Source organism: Theobroma cacao, chromosome 2, assembly GCF_053813885.1.
Source record: "Theobroma cacao isolate CCN51 chromosome 2, ASM5381388v1, whole genome shotgun sequence".
Classification (NCBI taxonomy): Eukaryota; Viridiplantae; Streptophyta; class Magnoliopsida; order Malvales; family Malvaceae; genus Theobroma; species Theobroma cacao.
Window position 1 is genome coordinate 4,761,305 of NC_142640.1, and position 16,947 is coordinate 4,778,251.

The following is a 16,947-nucleotide window of genomic DNA, read 5'->3' on the forward strand; positions in this document are numbered from 1 at the left end:
TGAAATAAGGCATACAGACATTCCATTTTGTCTAGTATAGTTTATTATAAATTTCGAGAATAATTCGAAATATTCATTCTTGATTGGTCTAATTTTTAGCTTTTTAAGATTAATTTTATTTGAGCATTAATTGTGTTGATTACGGGCTTAATGAGACATTTTGGACTTATCGTCTAAATTATTAGGGGTGAGTAAAATTGAACTAAATCAATGATCCAATCGAATTGAATGCAATTTGGGTCAAACGGTTATGTTTGATTGGTCCGTTGGATCATTTGGTTAGTTCTCGATTTTAAAATTTTTGGATGAAATCTATCAAAAGACCAAACTAATGATATATATTATTATATATAATATTTTATATATTTTAAATTTATATAAAATTTATATTTTCCTATTACTAAGTTGATATATGTGATGGTTGATTGACTTGTGTTAGTTAATCTTATTTTGTAAATGTTAATTTTATTATCTTTGTTATGTTGCATCTTAAATATGGGAACTTAGAGTTTAAAACTTTTGAATGTTAATTTCATGGCTTATATAAAAGGATATAATTTTGTAAGTGAACGGACAAGTGTTATATTTTTTTGTATGTTTAAATTATCTGTATATTTTATAATTATGGATGAAATTTATATATCTTAATGTTGTAATTTGTAAAAAATAAAATTGCTAAAATTTCGATTCCTTTGTTTTAAAACTAAACTGATTGAACCAATTTGATGTTTAGTCGGTTCGATTCTTCTTTTAAGTTTGGTCAATTCTAGTCTATTTTCTAAAAATATTTGGTTCATTGGTCTTTATTTATGACTGACCAATTGCTCACCCTTACAAAATATAAGCTTAGGGTTCAAATTGAAATGAATTCATTTTTTACAATTAAGGGTCTGTTTGGTAACCAAAAAATGACTTGCTGGAGAAAATTTTTTTGTGTAAAATATTTTACAGGGAAATTTAATTTTTTTGTTGTTTGGATAAACTATCAAAAATATTTTTCATTGTTTGGATATTTTATGAAAAATATTTTTCATCATGGTAGAGTTATTTAGGTGTTAAAATAATAAATAAATGTTGATTAAAAAACAATATTGATATTTGATTTTCACTAATTAGGGATCAAAATTAAGAATGGAAATGAAAATAAACAAAATTAATAATGATATTTCCTAAAGTATTTAACCACATATCTGTAATAAAAATAAAATCTAATTTTCAAAAAAATTTTCATCTTATCATTTTGTTATCTAACTATAAAAATATAAATATTAATCAATTGTATAAGATATCCAAAATTTATATTTATAAATATGTATTCATTAAATGACGATCAATAAAATATTTTTTATTATAATTATTAGTAAGTTTTAAACTTATTATAATTGTGTATTCATCAAATAATGATCATTAAAATTTTCTTATTATAATTATTTTAAGATTTATTTCATTTATAAATAAAAAATTTAATTGTATTGAATGGTTTCACTAAATTTTTTTTTAATTTTAATAATGTTGACTAATTTAAATATTAATTTTTTAAATTAATTTTTTAAAAATTAAAAATTAATATTTTATTTTTTAATATTTTAAGTTAAATATTAATATTCATTAACTTATACTCATAAATTTAATATAAAAATATTTTTGTGCGTAAGATAATTTTTGTAGTTAATCTTGTTGACTGGTAAAATATTTTATATTTAAAATTAATTTTTAGTCTTCTAAATAAGTATAAGTCTTGAAAATATTTTAATGTAAGACAAAATCAAAACAAAAAAAAAACAAAAACATTAGGAAAAATTAAAAAAAAAAGGGGGGGGGAAAGAAATCAAAAATAAAAAAGGAATCTCTTGTTTTGATTGGAAAGGCATAAAAACCCCCCCTCTGGCTGCAACACAAAACACAACACGAAATATATACAACAAACAATCACAAGGCCACAAAAAAATAGGGGAAAGCATTTTAGGTTTGAAGGTTTTGTGGGGGTTTATGGCCAAACTAATCGATGGAAAAGATAAGAAAGAGAGAGGAAGAAATCAAGGTTGATTGGGCAAACTTTGGTCTACTAGATCTAGATTTTTAGGGGGACTTAGTTTTCTTTAGATTTGGAAAAGTAAGAGGTCTTTTTGATAAATCCATCCCAATTATAGGACAAAGGAGGTTGAAAGGAAGCAAAAGGCAATTTTTGGGGTGGAAAGAACGTCGTTGGGCAATGATCGACAATGCTAGGCGATGGTCGACGACGGGTTTGGTCGTCAAAATCTGGTTTGTGGGTGTCGAGGGACAAGCTTTAAGCTAGAGAGAGAGGGAATGGAGAAGGTTATTTGAAATATTTGTAGTAGCTGTCAAACGGCGTCGTTTTGGCGTCGTTTTGGGGAGGAAAAAAAAAGGGGGGTGAAACGGTGTTGTTTTAGGTTGGTCATAACTCATAAGAAGCCTAAATGACGTCGTTTCAGCCGAAAAAGAGAAACAAAAGGGTAAAACGGCGTTGTTTTTTCCATGGTTGTAAGGCACCCAAACGACGTCATTTCAGGATAAAGAAAAAGAAAAGAAAGAATAAGGAAAGGACTTATTCACTCGAATCCGATACTCCACCCAAAGCTGATTTGGCCTAACAAGACCTAAACAATTTTGGACAAATTTAGGAGCCCATTGGAGGTACAATTTTTCTACCCTTGTTTTATAGTTCTTTTAATTTATTTTGTTATTTTATTTTATATGCTCATCTTATTTTAAGTCAAAATATACAATTAATTTCTATATTTTATAAAAAAATTTAAATTTAATCTCTGGATAATAATTTATATAAATTGAGTCACTATACTTTTTTATTTTTTTTATTTTTGTCCAAACCTAACAACGTTAAATATTTTGGCATAGCATTTTGATCAAGCTAACATGACATTGATTAAGATAATATGGCATTTCTTATTGATATGACATTGATTATATGCTAACGTGGAATTTATTATACGAATATGGCATTGATTGGAGTGACAACAATTTATATTGACATGGCACTTGCTATTTGCTAACATGGTTAAAAAATATTGATGTGGCATTTGTTGACATGACTACCAATAGATAAAATAAAAATAAATTGTAGTAATTAGTTTGATAAAATAAAAAAAATTATAAGATGAAAAACATCTGGTAATTAGTTTGTTTTGGTCAAACCATACAAGTGTAGTTATGGAAATACTTACAAATCTTTGATTTGGTTTCCATAGCAAGTAAGAATATGAATAGAACGGCCAACCCACCTTATATGTTTGTTTTTATGTTTTTTTAAACTTAACAGTAACTTTTTTATATAAATTCAAACTAAATTATTCAAATAAAAAAAAACAATTTTTTTTAAAAGGCAGCCAGGGCATTGCACTTTCTGACCGTTTCTTCGTTTTGTCTATTCGTAGCTATGTCAACAAATGCTGCATCAACCTTTTTTTTTTTTTTGTCACATCAACAAGTGCCATATAAACATAAACTGTTGTTAATTCAATCGATGCCATGTTAGCATGATGAATGCCATGTCAACATATAGTAAATCCCACATCAACAAGATAATTGTCACATTATCTTAATCAATATTATGTCAATTTGATCAAAATGTAACGTTTCCGTATTTAATGATGAAAATTTAATAATGTTGGAGTTAGATTGAAATTAACAAATTAAAAAAATAAAGAGACTCAATTTGCACAAATTATTATGTAAGAACTAAATTCACATTTTTTTATTGAGTATAGGAACTAATTGTATAATTTTACTTTTAATTTATGAAATTGTTTAAAAAATAGTAATAAAAAATTTATACATGATAAAACTAAATTTCTATGTAAATAAGGTTAACATATAAAAATAATAATTATTTGGGAAAAAGTCTCTTGAAAAAAGAAGATAATAAGTTTTAATATGTAAATAAGTTTATTACGTCTCTATCATAGGCCTTATGCATGTCTATTTTTAGCCTTATTTGGCCATTTCCATACTTGTTCCCTTTCTTCAATCCCAAATATGAAAATTCTCACTAGGGACCAGAATATTGTCTTGTACCTGTTTTCCTTCCAAAAAAAGCATCTTGATTTTTAGTAATCAGTTTACCTATAAATGGTTTTAACCTATTTACCATTATTTTTTATATTATTTTATATGCAAAGTTACACAAACTTATAGGCCTAAACCGAGACACCTCCACAAGATCCTTAGTTTTTGGTATTAGGACTACGTTAGTTCTGTTAATCTCCTCCAACATACAGCCATGCTGAAAAAACCTCTCTATTGCATTGATAACAATTCCTGTGAGAACGAGGCTGAAAAGCTGCATTCATTATCTCTTCTTCTGACACATTCTTTATTAACAAATTATTCATTTATTCTCTAATTAACAGTTCCTGTTTCTATTAGAAAAAAACAGTTCCATATAATATGCTTCACACCTTGCTAGTAATAGAAAGTCCAATCAGAATCCAAGATACATAACAGAAAGTCCGATCAAGAGGCAAGTAAATTTACTTAATTTGAATCTGCACGAAAAATTGATATTTTGTGAACAGCAGCTTTCTTATCTCTCAGCTCAAAGATGCAGACGTCTCCTTCCTTCAAATTGTTCTCTCTCCAAAATCTATAGCATCCCTTTCTTAAAAGAATGCCAAAATTTCTATGCCTTTTGAATTCAATAAACCACTCTCTTCCATCAGAATCCTCAACTCTGATATGATCTGTAACCCCACTCAAGTACTCAATATCAAACCCAGCTGGTACATGCTGCACAAGGAGATGAATATTGCAAGTAAGGCGTAATTTCTAACATGATATGAGAATTTTCGCAACAAGGTTTATTTATCTAAAGGCTTACCATGGTGGAGGAATCAAAGTTACCGCGCCGCAAGATAATCATGAAACAAGGATTCTTAGGCTTGATCACTTCCACAGCCCTGATTGCCCTCTCTCTATCATGGGATGTCGAAGAAATACCAAAAAACATCCTACTAACATATATTTCAATTTCTTCATCTTGTATTGATCCGTGCTGATCTTGTTTACCTGCATTTTATGTAATTACTGATGAAGAAACAAAATATCTTTTAGCTATATAATATGAATATGAATATGAATATGAAGGGCTTACCAGATTCAGTTTCTTTATTTGCTTCATTGCCTTTGTGCATTACTTCTAAGCTATGCAGATTAGCTCTTTGTATAGTAATCTTAAGTTTCTTCCCATCAAACTGTTGCTTCAGGTCTTGAAGTTGAACAGATAGATCCTGATCATTTATACCCGTAGCATTCTGATTCATCAGGTGACTCTTGCTAGGCAATAATCTGTGAGATCTGCGAAGCTCTTTTATGTTCGAATTAATTTGCCTTGATTCATTCAAATTATCAAACTCCACCTCTTCGGTCTTACATCTTTTGACTCTAGTTACTTTGTCCTGTTTAACTTCAGAATTCTTGTGTGAAGCAGCATCTACTTGGGGCTTTCTGACCAAATGCTGCTGAGATGATGCATCCTGGTTTCCGTTAATAGCTTCTCGGTTTGCCCTTTCATTCAAACTCGGAGCTTTAACACCTAAAACCTCAGGTGAATCGTCCTCTTCTGTTTCACTATCTTGGTGAATTGAATGTTTCTCACTCTCACCATCAGTGAGCTCCTCATCATTACTTGGATAGTCAACCTCGCAAGCACTATTATCAAATATAATAACGTGGAAAGTGGAATCTTTTTCATATCGAAAGACCAGAAAATACCCATAGCGGATTGAATTATACTCAATAAATTCATGCCAACCATCATCAAGCCAAATCCTGTCATCAGCCTTTGTTAACCCTATCTTCCATTTTCTTCCATTGGGAAGAACGAAAGTAGCAACACCGGAAAGTTCATGCCCAAATTTCCCAACAAACTTGTTCGGAATTGTCTGCAGATACCAAATTAAGTATTATAGCTATTGTCATGAACAAGTCTTTCACAATCTTGTTAACGTATGCATTTGCAAACCAGATTATTTCAACAGAACTATGTAGGATATACAAATTAAGCCTTGATTAAGTGTTTGGTTCCAAACGACAAAAAAAAAAAAAAAAAACCAAAAACAACCCAACGTCTGACCCAAGTCGATAACAAAACCCATAATTTTCATCCCCCAAATTCAAATCACTTTCAAACTTAATTGATGAAACCCTTAGTTTTCAGTTTTGTATGTTTAACCCTTTTCTTCCATTTATCACTTAACTAAAACCCTCATTGGCAAAAGGATGAAAAAGAAAATACAAAAGTTAAGGGAAGAATTACCAGATTCTTCTCTGCAATTGTACGAGGAAGAATTATCTTGAAAAAGTGCAACGATTCATCCACCACATGATTTGAACGTGGTCTCTTTCTTGTTCGATGAGCCATTAAGTTGCAATTAGGTTGGGAATTAGGAGGGCTAGAAAGAGAAAGATTTAATAAAACCCATAATTATTAGGAAATAAATTTGTAATCTTGATTTCGTTTTTTTAATTAATTAATATTATTATTATTATTATTATTATTTTATATACATAAGTGAAGACATAAATTTCTTTTTAACCTTTCATGCCCTATTTCATCTCAAGCAATGCTTCTTAACTTGAGAGGGTAAAACCATAAATCTCGTAATGTAAACTGCTAATAACCTTTTCACTCGTATCCTTTTTCTCCAAAATATACAAAAATGAAAAAACCTGTAGTTTCAAATCTTTCTTCCCATCTTGTGTAACAAAACAAAAAGTCTTATATTTTGAAATTGTATATTGTTACAGATATAATATATAAAACTATAATTAATGCTGAATTATTGAATTTATACAATTATGTTAACATTTTCAATCTGAAGGCTGAACACGGCAAATAACAGCATATGGCGCCTTGAGGGTATACTGGGAAAATATGGAATATTTACAACATAAAATTTCAAACATAAAGAGTATAGCTTTCTACACAGATTTAAACTAAACATAGTTCACTTTTCTCTTTACACTCAAACATCAAACAGCATTCCAAGACACATAAAAAGAGTAACTAGTCATCAAACTCTCACTTATTTTTTTCACAATAAAACACCTATAAGCATTGATATACACAGACAAGTAGAGCCAGCTCCTGCAAACACCGGAAAGATCATTCAATTGTTAGATATTGGTCTGTGGAAGTTACGTACAATAGAATTAAAACCTTTATCCTCATTCCCTCTACTCCTTGGAATCTTAGCAAGCTACTTAAATCTCTAGGTAAATATACGAAAAAGTTATACCGTCCCAGTCAATAGTTATTGTTATTCTATTTATCAACTCACTTTGTCATAAGACAAAAAAAATTGCGTTACATACTCCTACTTGCTTTAACAGAAAAGCTTACAACATAAATTAAACTAAATCCAATATGAATAAACAGAGCATCAGGAAAGGCAAGATGCACCTGATACAATTTAGCTAGTAAAAGAACAACTTACTGGATTATAGTTTGTTCACTGGTCCTGCATCTTCAAGAACTCGAAATATGGTAACTTTCAGCACAATCTCCTCTGTGTTAATCAGCTCAAATACACAAACATCCCCTTCGTCTAAATTATTGTCCAAGACAAATTCAGCCCATCCTTTGCAAAACTTCAAATGGCCATCCACATAGATACACCGAACAGGCCACTTTTTCCCTTCAGATACCTGAAGTGTGATAGTGCCATTAACTCCATTCAGATGTTTCCTAGCAAACCAGCGAGGGATATGCTGCAGAAACAAAAGGAGTGACAACTTTAGGATACAAGTATTTCAAAGCTCAATCAAAAAATTATACCAAAGCATTCTTTCATGGACTTACAAGAAGTATTCCCTTGTACACATAGGACGGTCGCAAGATAATCCTACAGAAAGGATTGTCGGGCTTGAACGTTGCAGCTGCATGAAGTGCACTTTGTTTGTCTTCCGTTGTCACATCTCTCCATCTCCTGGCAATATTTCTTGGAGTGTTCATGGCTGGCAGCTCTTCCTCATGTTCGTCTATATCTTTCAATGAGTTAGGATGAGTAAAGTCAATTAGGAACACCCTATAAAGAAAGTTTTTAAGTTCATGGAGCTTACTCGGTTCAGTTTCTTGTTTTATCTTTTTGGTTATTTGTTGTGTTTCATTCAAGAAATACGGTCCACCTTCATCTGCAGTACTTGTAAGTTCAACCACATTAAGCTGAAAGCCTTTGCCTTGAGTCAATTGAAATGTTGCTTGTAAATCATGCATATCATTTTTCTGATGAAGGTTTTTCAGATCAGCCCCACATGTAGAATTCTTATATTTCTTCCTATCACGATCTAGGCATTCATCAGAATCTTTATCAGTCAAAAAGTATGAACTAGAACATTTTGGGCAAGAGCCCATAATCTCAGCAAGATCACCATCTTCTATGTTTTTTACATGCTCATCACGACTCAGTTCTTCTGAATTATTTAGACCATTAGATAGATAGTTTATCTCTGAAGCTGCCAGATTATATACATGAACATTGAAATGTGAATTCCCTTCGTATCTGAAGACCAAGAAATACCCAACACAGATGGAGTAGTATTCAACAAATACATTCCAACCGCTGTCAAACCACATCCTTCGTTTATCTTTCTTCAATTCCACTAGCCAGAACCGACCACTGGGGGTAGCAAGTGTAACAATTGAAGAGAGTTCATCACCATATTTCTTAACAAACTTATGTGGGATCCTCTGTGAGTAGAAAAACCAAGTCAAAGTCTGTTTCAACTTAGAATACACTTAGACAAGAAGAGGAAGTTTCCCTGAGCAGAATCAAGGAGAGTCCATATTATGGTTCAACAGTCAGTTTTATTGCTGAAGAAACAAACACAAAATGTTTTCATTGTTGGAATATGGCAGCTGAAAAGCAAAAATTGTCAGGCTAACTTGTCCTATAGTTTATGAAGAAGAATAGTAAAACAGGTGCCCATATTTGGGAAAAAGATATAATTTGAGCCATTTAATGCTTCTAACTGTCATTGATGATAATTGAATCAATGGGGCATTATAATAATCACAACCTGCAAGCCACTTGCAAATCTTAAATAAAATTATTGATGGACAGTACCTAAATAACAGATTTCTGCAGAAATAAAAAATGTGATATCCTATGCCATGTAAAGGTCCAAGGCCAAAACATAAAATAAAGAGGAAAGCTCCACTTATTATGGACAAAAGGAAAAGAAAAATACAATATATTCAGGGCCAAAAGAAATTTAAAAAGATCACTAGGAGTCCAACTGGTTCAATGAAGAGATCAATACGATATAAACAAGACAATGAAGCAAGCAAAAAAGTATATAACCAAATTATGCCAACTAAAAAGCACAAAAGAGAAATACCCAAAAAAAAAAAACATGTATCCAACAGGGCCCAACCCCACATATACACACACAGAATAAAAATAAAGAGGGGGTAAAGTAGAAATGTGAACAGTTTAATCTTTTCGAATCAGCTTTTCCAGCAACCAAACAATGTTTAAACTTTCTAATACTTTTCTCTTCCTCTTTAATTACAGTCTCAGAGTAGATAGACTTGATGATGATCCAAGCCATTGTTGGAACTTGGAAATGTGTAGACCAAAATGGGTTGATTTTGATGTAAAAACCTTCTCTTCTTTCTTATCAACCAAACAAAAAAAAAAAAACTTTCATGCATAGCCCGGCAACAATCTTGCTCAAAGCAAACAAATAAATAAATAACCCAAAAGTTGTAAACTTTCCCAGAGACCAAACAAAGATAAAAAAAAAAAAAAAATGTAGGAAGTAAGAGAACTTAACTAGCTTCTTGTCCTGAAGAATGGAGGACACGATTAACTTGTAGAAGATGCAGGGTTTCTTCTCAGGCAAAGCTGGACCCACTGGCTGTGACATTGATTTTCTTTGGAGTAGCTGGGATTTGTTTGACGATCACAAACTCAGACAAAGACACGATCAACAATTTTTACGTTACTTTTTATGCCACAAGATTTTTCTTCTTTTTTTTTTTTCCTTTTTGGTTTCCAACTTCCAAACTTACCCTGTTGTTGGTGGGGTCCAACCACAACTGAAGCCACACTCAGATACATCAAAATCTAGTGGGATTTGAGTTGTACACATTAATAGGCCTGGTACAATTTTCCATATTTTTTAGTTAGACTCCTAGTGATCTTTTTAAATTTCTTTGGCGTTGAATATATTATATTTTCTTTTGCTTTTGTCCATAATGAGTGTAGCTTTCCTCTTTATTTTATGTTTTGGCCTTGGACCTTTACATGGCATAGGATTTCACATTTTTTATTTCTGCAGAAATCTGCTATTTAGGTACTGTCCATCAATAATTTTATTTAAGTATTGCAAGTGGCTTGCACGTTGTGATTATTATAATGCCCCATTGATTCAATTACCATCAACGACAATTAGAAGCATTATATGGCTCAAATTTTATCTTTTGCCCAAATATGGGCACCTTTTTTACTATTCTTCTTCATAAACTAGGACAAGTTAGCCTGGCAAGTTTTGCTTTTCAGCTGCCCTATTCCAACAATGAAAACATTTTGTGTTTGTTTCTTCAGCAATAAAACTGACTGTTGAACCATAATATGGACTCTCCTTGATTCTGCTCAGGGAAACTTCCTCTTCTTGTCTAAGTGTATTCTAAGTTGAAACAGACTTTGACTTGGTTTTTCTACTCACAGAGGATCCGACATAAGTTTGTTAAGAAATATGGTGATAAACTCTCTTCAATTGTTACACTTGCTACCCCAGTGGTCCGTTCTGGCTAGTGGAATTGAAGAAAGATAAACGAAGGATGTGGTTTGACAGCGGTTGGAATGTATTTGTTGAACACTACTCCATCTGCGTTGGGTATTCCTTGGTCTTAAGATACGAAGGGAATTCACATTCAAATGTTCATGTACATAATCTGGCCATCTGCGTTATGTATTTCTTGGTCTTCAGATACAACGGGAATTCACATTGCAATGTTCATGTATATAATCTGGCAGCTTCAGAGATAAACTATCTATCTAATGGTCTAAATATATAATTCAGAAGAACTGAGTCCTGATGAGCATCTAAAAAACATAGAAGATGGTGACCTTGCTGAGATTATGGGCTCTTGCCCAAAATGTTCTAGTTCATACTTTTTGATGGAGAAAGATTTCGATGAATGCCTAAACCGTGATAGGAAGAAATATAAGAACTTGATCAACATGTGGGGCTGATCTGAAAAACCTTCATCAGAAAAATGATATGCATGATTTACAAGCAACATTTCAATTGACTTAAGGCAAAGGCATTCAGCTTAATGGGGTTGAGCTTACAAGTACTGCAGATGAAGGTGGACCGTATTTCTTGAATGAAACACAACAACTAATCAAAAAGATAAAACAAGAAACTGAACCTAGTGAGCTCCATGAACTATAAACTTTCTTTATAGGGTGTTCCTAATTGACTTTACTCAGCCTAACTCATTGAAAGATATAGACGAACATGAGTCGTTAGGCAAAGTCGACGTGAAAGAAGAGCTGCCAGCCATGAACTCTCTAAGAAATATTGCAAGGAGATGGAGAGATGTGACAACAGAAGAAAAACAAAGTGCACTTCATGCAGCTGCAACGCTCAAGCCCGACAATCCTTTCTGTAGGATTATCTTGTGACCATCCTATGTGCACAAGAGAATACTTCTTGTAAGCCCATGAAATAATGCTTTAATATAATATTTGATTGAGCTTTGAAATACTTGTATACTAAAGTTGTCACTCCTTTTGCTTCTGCAGCATATCCCTCGCTGGTTTGCTAGGAAACAGCTGAATGGAGTTAATGGCACTATCACGCTTCAGGTATCTGAAGGGAAAAAGTGGCCTGTTCGGTGTATCTATGTGGATGGCCATTTGAAGTTTTGCAAAGGATGGGCTGAATTTGTCTTGGATAATAATTTAGATGAAGGGGATGTTTGTGTATTTGAGCTGCTTAACACAGAGGAGATTGTGCTGAAAGTTACCATATTCCGAGTTCTTGAAGATGCAGGATCAGTGAACCAACTATAATCCTGTAATTTGTTCTTTTACTAGCTAAACTGTATCAGGTACATATCTTTCCTTTCCTGATGCTCTGTTTATTTATATTGGATTCGGTTTAATTTATGTTGTAAGCTTTTCTGTTAAAGCAAGTAGGAGAATATAATGCAATATTTTTTTGTCTTATGACACAGTGAATTGATAAATAGAATAACAATAACTATTGACTGGGACAGTATAACTTTTTCGTATATTTAACTAGAGATTTATGTAACTTGCTAAGATTCCAAGAGGATACAGGTTTTATCATATTGTAGTAACTTCCATAGACCAACATCTACTCTGCAATTGTTCTGTGTTCAAAGTGCAAAATTTTCGATGATATCTAACACTTGAATGGTCTTTCCGTTGTTTACCCTTTTTATGTGTCTTGGAAATTGGAATGCTGTTTGATGTTTGAACGTGAAGAGAAAAGTGAACTATGTTCAGTGTAAATCTGTGTAGAAAGCTGTACTCTTTATGTTTGAAATTTTATGTTGTAAATATTCCATATTTTCCCAGTATACACTCAAGGCACCATTTTCTGTTATTGGCCATGCTCAGCCAAGTCAAGAAGCATTACTTGAGATGAAATGGGGCATGAATGGTTAAAAAGAAATTTATGACTAATATATGTATATAAAATAAAATTAATAATAATATTAATTAATAAATTAGAAGCAAAAAAAAAATTAAAGGAAAATCAAGATAACAAATTTATTTCCTAATAATTATGGGTTTTATTAAATAATATCTTTCTATCCCCTCCTAATGCCCAGTCTAATTGCAATTTATTTGTTCCATTAAAAGTGACCTAAAGAAGGGGCCTTATCTTCCCCTTTTTCTTTTTCCTTATTGGAGGACCAAGAAAAGGAAAATTACCCTACTTAGGAAGTATATCTTTTACCATTACTAAAATGCTAATTAATCGTAATTTTGAATTATATAGAATCTATCAAAATATTTTTTGTTACAAAAACTTCAACAGCTCTCCTTTCTACGTAGAACTCCAGAGTGAGTGCAATTGTGCTATATACTTCAAACAGGTATGCATGTAATTCAAGACATCTTCTTTGAAGGGCTAAAACAAATTAATGGCTCATCGAACAAGAAAGAGACCACGTTCAAATCACGTGGTGGAGGAGGAATCGTTGCATTTTTTCAAGATTATTCTTCCTCATACAATTGCAGAGAAGAAGCTGGTAATTCTTCCCTTAACTTTTGTATTATCTTTTTTATCCTTTTGCCAATGAGGGTTTTTAGTCAAGTGATAAATGGAAGAAAAGGGTTGAATATACAAAACTGAAAACTATGGGTTTCATCAATTAAGTTTGAAAGTGAATTGAATTTGGGGATGAAATTATGGGTTTTGGTATCGACTTGGGTCAGACGTTGTTGGATTGTTTTTGGTCTTTGTTTTTTTGTCGTTAGAAACCAAACACTTAATCAAGGCGTAATTTGTATATCCTACATAGTTTTGTTGAAATAATCTGGTTTGCATTGCATACGTCAACAAGATTGTGAAAGACTTGTCATTATTAATAGCTATAATACTTAATTTGGTATTTGCAGAAAATTCCGAAGAAGTTTGTTGGGAAATTTGGGCATGAACTTTCCAGTCTTGCAACTTTCGTTCTTCCCAATGGAAGAAAATGGAAGATAGGGTTAACAAAGGCTGATGACAGGATTTGGCTTGATGATGGTTGGCATGAATTTGTTGAGTATAATTCAATCCGCTATGGGTATTTTCTGATCTTTCGATATGAAAGAAATTCCACTTTCCATGTTATTATATTTGATAATAGTGCTTGCGAGGTTGACTATCCAAGTTATGTTCCAAGTAATGATGAGGAGCTCAATGATGGTGAGAGTGAGAAACATTCAATTCACCAAGATAGTGAAACAGAAGAGGACGATTCACCTGAGTTTTTAGGTGTCAAAGCTCCGAATTTGGATGAAAGGACAAACCGAGAAGCTATAATTAGCGGAAAGCAGGCTGCATCATCTCAGCAGCGTTTGGTCAGAAAGCCTCAAGGAGATGCTGCTTCACACAAGAATGCTGAAGTTAAACAGGCCAAAGTGACTGGAGTCAGAAGATGTAAGACCGAAGAGGTGGAGTTTGATCATTTGAATGAATCAAGGCAAATTAATTCGAACATAAAAGAGCTTCGCAGATCTCACAGATTACTGCCTAGCAAGAGTCACCTGATGAATCAGAATGCTACGGGTATACATGATCAGGATCTATCTGTTCAACTTCGAGACCTGAAGCAACAGTTTGATGGGAAGAAACTTAAGATAACTATACAAAGAGCTAATCTACAGAGCTTAGAAGTAATGCACAAAGGCAATGAAGCAAATAAAAAAACTGAGTCTGGTAAGCCTTTCATGTTCATATTTATATTATATAGCTAAAAGTTATTTTGTTTCTTCATCAGTAATTACACAAAATGCAGGTAAACAAGGTCAGCACGGGTCAATACAAGATGAAGAAACTGAAATATATGTTAGTAGGATGTTTTTTGGTATTTCTTCAACATCCCGTGACAGAGAGAGGGCAATCAGGGCTGTGGAAGTGATCAAGCCTATGAATCCTTGTTTCATGATTATCTTGCGGCGCTGTCACTTTAATTCCTCTACTATGGTAAGCCTTGAGATAAATAAACCTTGTTGTGAAATTTTTCATATCATGTTAGAAATTACGCCTTACTTGCAACATTCATCTCTTTGTGCAGCCTGTTCCAGCTGGGTTTGCTGCTGAGTACTTGAGTGGGGTTACAGATCATATCAGAGTTGAGGATTCTGATGGAAGAGAGTGGTTTATTGAACTCCGAAGGCAGAACAATTGTACCCTGATTTTAAGAAAGGGATGCCATAGATTTTGGAGAGATAATAATTTGAAGGAAGGAGACGTCTGCTTCTTTGAGTTGAGAGATAAGAAGGCTGCTGTTCACAAAATATCAATTTTTCGTGCAGATTCAAATTAAGTAAACTCACTTGCCTCTTGATCGGACTTTCTATTGTGTGTCTTGGATATGGAAGAGGTGACAACTATTACAAGATTAAATTTGGAGTCCTCAAGTTTTGCTCTTCTTTTTGTGAAAAATATATATCCATGTTCATTGCAATGTATATATTTACGAATATATATACAATTTAATTTCTTAACAGGCAAGAGTAATCCTAGTGAACTTGATTTAATGATCCAAGAATGAATATAATTCAAAGGTATAAGTGCTGTTAGGTATTGTCAACGAAGCAATATTTAACCACCATAGCATACTTACTTCCAAAGGATCTTCCACGTTAAAAAGTTTCTTGAAGATACTATTCATTCTTTGGTTATAGCTTACTCCCACGTTTGCTTATGTCAATAGATCCCTTGCGGAGTAGTTGATCAATGGTCTCTGTCGCCTCAAGATTGGGTATTACTCAACACTGATTGGTCAAACTCGAAAACTACTTTACATATCAAGCATAATTATGAAATATTTATTGGAGTTTGCCAATGGGATGGGATGAGGGATGTTGTACAGTGATGTTGGCTATGAACAACTTCTACTCAACATTGATTGATCAAACTCGAAAACTATTTTACATATCAAGCAGAATTATGAAATGTTTATTGAGGTTTGCCAATGGGTCGAGATGAGGGATGTCATATAGCGATATTGGCTATCAACAATAAAATCGTTACATTTTTAGATAAATCAAAAATTTATTCAAATTTAACTTCGACTATTAAAAATCTCTCAAAAAAAATGACAAATCAATATCATTTATGTGTATCATGATTATTTTTTTACCAATATGACTTTTCAATATCTTGTTAGTACAATGTTTCGTGTTTCAATTTTATTAGACAATATTATGAGAATTTCATTCTCGCGTATTATTTTGATATAAATATAATATTTTTATTTCTTAAAAAATACATAGTTTAAAAATTGAAAAGAAAAAAATAAAATGACTCATAAAAGGGAAGGAGAAAGCGAAAGAAAAAGAAGCTGAGTAGGGCCGAGTAGAAAAGAAAAGCCAGAGTGTAGCGGAAAGGAAAAAAGGAGAGAGAGAGAAAGAGCCGTTGAGAAGGAAGAGAGTGTCCAAGCTGAAACACTGCCAAATCTCACTCAACCCTCTGCGGTCTGACCTATTCGACATGATAGTCATTCCAATTCTCGTATTCAATAGTTGACATATAATTCCGTGGTTTTTAGTCCCACAATTCAACTTGGACTTTCAAGGCCTGTTGTTTCTCTTCTGTTGTGATTGGTATAGAAATTAGAAAAGCAGGGGCCAACTCTTGTCTATCACTATGTTCTTCAGATCAGTGGTCAGACTAGAAGGGTCAAATGGGTTGAAAAGTGTTGAAAGAAAAAGAAGGGATGGTGAACTTAAACGGCATATCATTATTGCTGTTTTGATTGGCTACTCCCAAGCTTTCGAAAGTTGACTACTTTGATATGGAAAACAACTTGGCTATCACTATCCTGCTTGGCTGCTTCAGTATGTCTTGAGTTGACCAACACTTATCCCACAAAATAACTTAGATATAAAAACAATTCTACTAGGAGTCTAACATTAGCCAATTCAAATTCCTGAACGATAGTTAGCTATGCTAACCATTAGATAAGATAACTGAACAAACATAAAAGGCCAGGAACTCCAGCCTGAAGCTAAAACCAGGAGATGGGGATTCCATATCCATTGAAAATATGCTTTTTAGTCTTATTTTTGCCAAAAAAAATCATGAAATATCCTGGGAATAAACAATGATCATGAAATTGTGTAATATCCTGTGCTGAAATATAGGCAGTAGAAAAAGAAACACAATAAGAGTTATCTCCCATTGCGTAATTCAGCAGATAGATAATAA

At 32.7% G+C, this 16,947-nt stretch overlaps 3 protein-coding genes and 1 pseudogene across 5 annotated transcripts; 2 read left to right on the forward strand and 2 right to left on the reverse strand.

Annotated features, from left to right (window-relative positions):
• Positions 1–4,424: 4,424 nt before the first annotated feature.
• On the reverse strand, positions 4,425–6,446 carry LOC18607854 (B3 domain-containing transcription factor VRN1-like). The gene is made up of 4 exons (XM_007042239.3): positions 6,296–6,446; positions 5,132–5,921; positions 4,859–5,046; positions 4,425–4,767 (listed from the first exon to the last, which is right to left on the reverse strand). Exons 1-4 carry the CDS (start codon positions 6,398–6,400, stop codon positions 4,516–4,518), a joined length of 1,335 nt encoding a protein of 444 aa, XP_007042301.3. The 5' UTR covers positions 6,401–6,446; the 3' UTR covers positions 4,425–4,515.
• A 424-nt stretch (positions 6,447–6,870) lies between these two features.
• Positions 6,871–10,140, reverse strand: LOC18607855 (B3 domain-containing transcription factor VRN1-like). Of its 3 annotated transcripts, none has more exons than XM_018114629.2 (5): positions 9,817–10,140; positions 8,101–8,728; positions 7,841–8,025; positions 7,476–7,749; positions 6,871–7,126 (listed from the first exon to the last, which is right to left on the reverse strand). In XM_018114629.2, exons 1-4 carry the CDS (start codon positions 9,907–9,909, stop codon positions 7,480–7,482), a joined length of 1,176 nt encoding a protein of 391 aa, XP_017970118.2. In that variant the 5' UTR covers positions 9,910–10,140; the 3' UTR covers positions 6,871–7,126; positions 7,476–7,479. The 3 variants fall into 3 exon arrangements, with proteins under 3 accessions (XP_017970118.2, XP_017970119.2, XP_088659300.1); XM_018114630.2 differs by having other exon boundaries at positions 7,841–8,019; positions 9,817–10,137; XM_088803174.1 differs by having other exon boundaries at positions 7,841–8,728; positions 9,817–9,924.
• A 335-nt stretch (positions 10,141–10,475) lies between these two features.
• LOC18607856 (B3 domain-containing transcription factor VRN1-like) lies at positions 10,476–12,089 on the forward strand (annotated as a pseudogene).
• A 937-nt stretch (positions 12,090–13,026) lies between these two features.
• On the forward strand, positions 13,027–15,242 carry LOC18607857 (B3 domain-containing transcription factor VRN1-like). Its single transcript, XM_007042246.3, has 4 exons — positions 13,027–13,276; positions 13,647–14,451; positions 14,531–14,718; positions 14,810–15,242. Exons 1-4 carry the CDS (start codon positions 13,169–13,171, stop codon positions 15,059–15,061), a joined length of 1,353 nt encoding a protein of 450 aa, XP_007042308.3. The 5' UTR covers positions 13,027–13,168; the 3' UTR covers positions 15,062–15,242.
• The last annotated feature ends 1,705 nt before the right edge of the window (positions 15,243–16,947 follow it).

Coding starts and splice junctions, on each gene's coding strand:
- LOC18607857 (XM_007042246.3), top strand. CDS start 13,169: ATGGCTCATCGAACAAGAAAGAGACCACGTTCAAATCACGTGGTGGAG. Junction 13,277..13,646: donor CAATTGCAGAGAAGAAGCTG/GTAATTCTTCCC, acceptor TGGTATTTGCAG/AAAATTCCGAAGAAGTTTGT. Junction 14,452..14,530: donor AAATAAAAAAACTGAGTCTG/GTAAGCCTTTCA, acceptor CACAAAATGCAG/GTAAACAAGGTCAGCACGGG.
- LOC18607854 (XM_007042239.3), bottom strand. CDS start 6,400: ATGGCTCATCGAACAAGAAAGAGACCACGTTCAAATCATGTGGTGGAT. Junction 5,922..6,295: donor CAATTGCAGAGAAGAATCTG/GTAATTCTTCCC, acceptor TGGTATCTGCAG/ACAATTCCGAACAAGTTTGT. Junction 4,768..4,858: donor ACTTTGATTCCTCCACCATG/GTAAGCCTTTAG, acceptor CTCCTTGTGCAG/CATGTACCAGCTGGGTTTGA.
- LOC18607855 (XM_088803174.1), bottom strand. CDS start 9,909: ATGTCACAGCCAGTGGGTCCAGCTTTGCCTGAGAAGAAACCCTGCATC. Junction 8,729..9,816: donor TTCTTCAGGACAAGAAGCTA/GTTAAGTTCTCT, acceptor TTCTACTCACAG/AGGATCCCACATAAGTTTGT. Junction 7,750..7,840: donor TGTACAAGGGAATACTTCTT/GTAAGTCCATGA, acceptor TTGTTTCTGCAG/CATATCCCTCGCTGGTTTGC.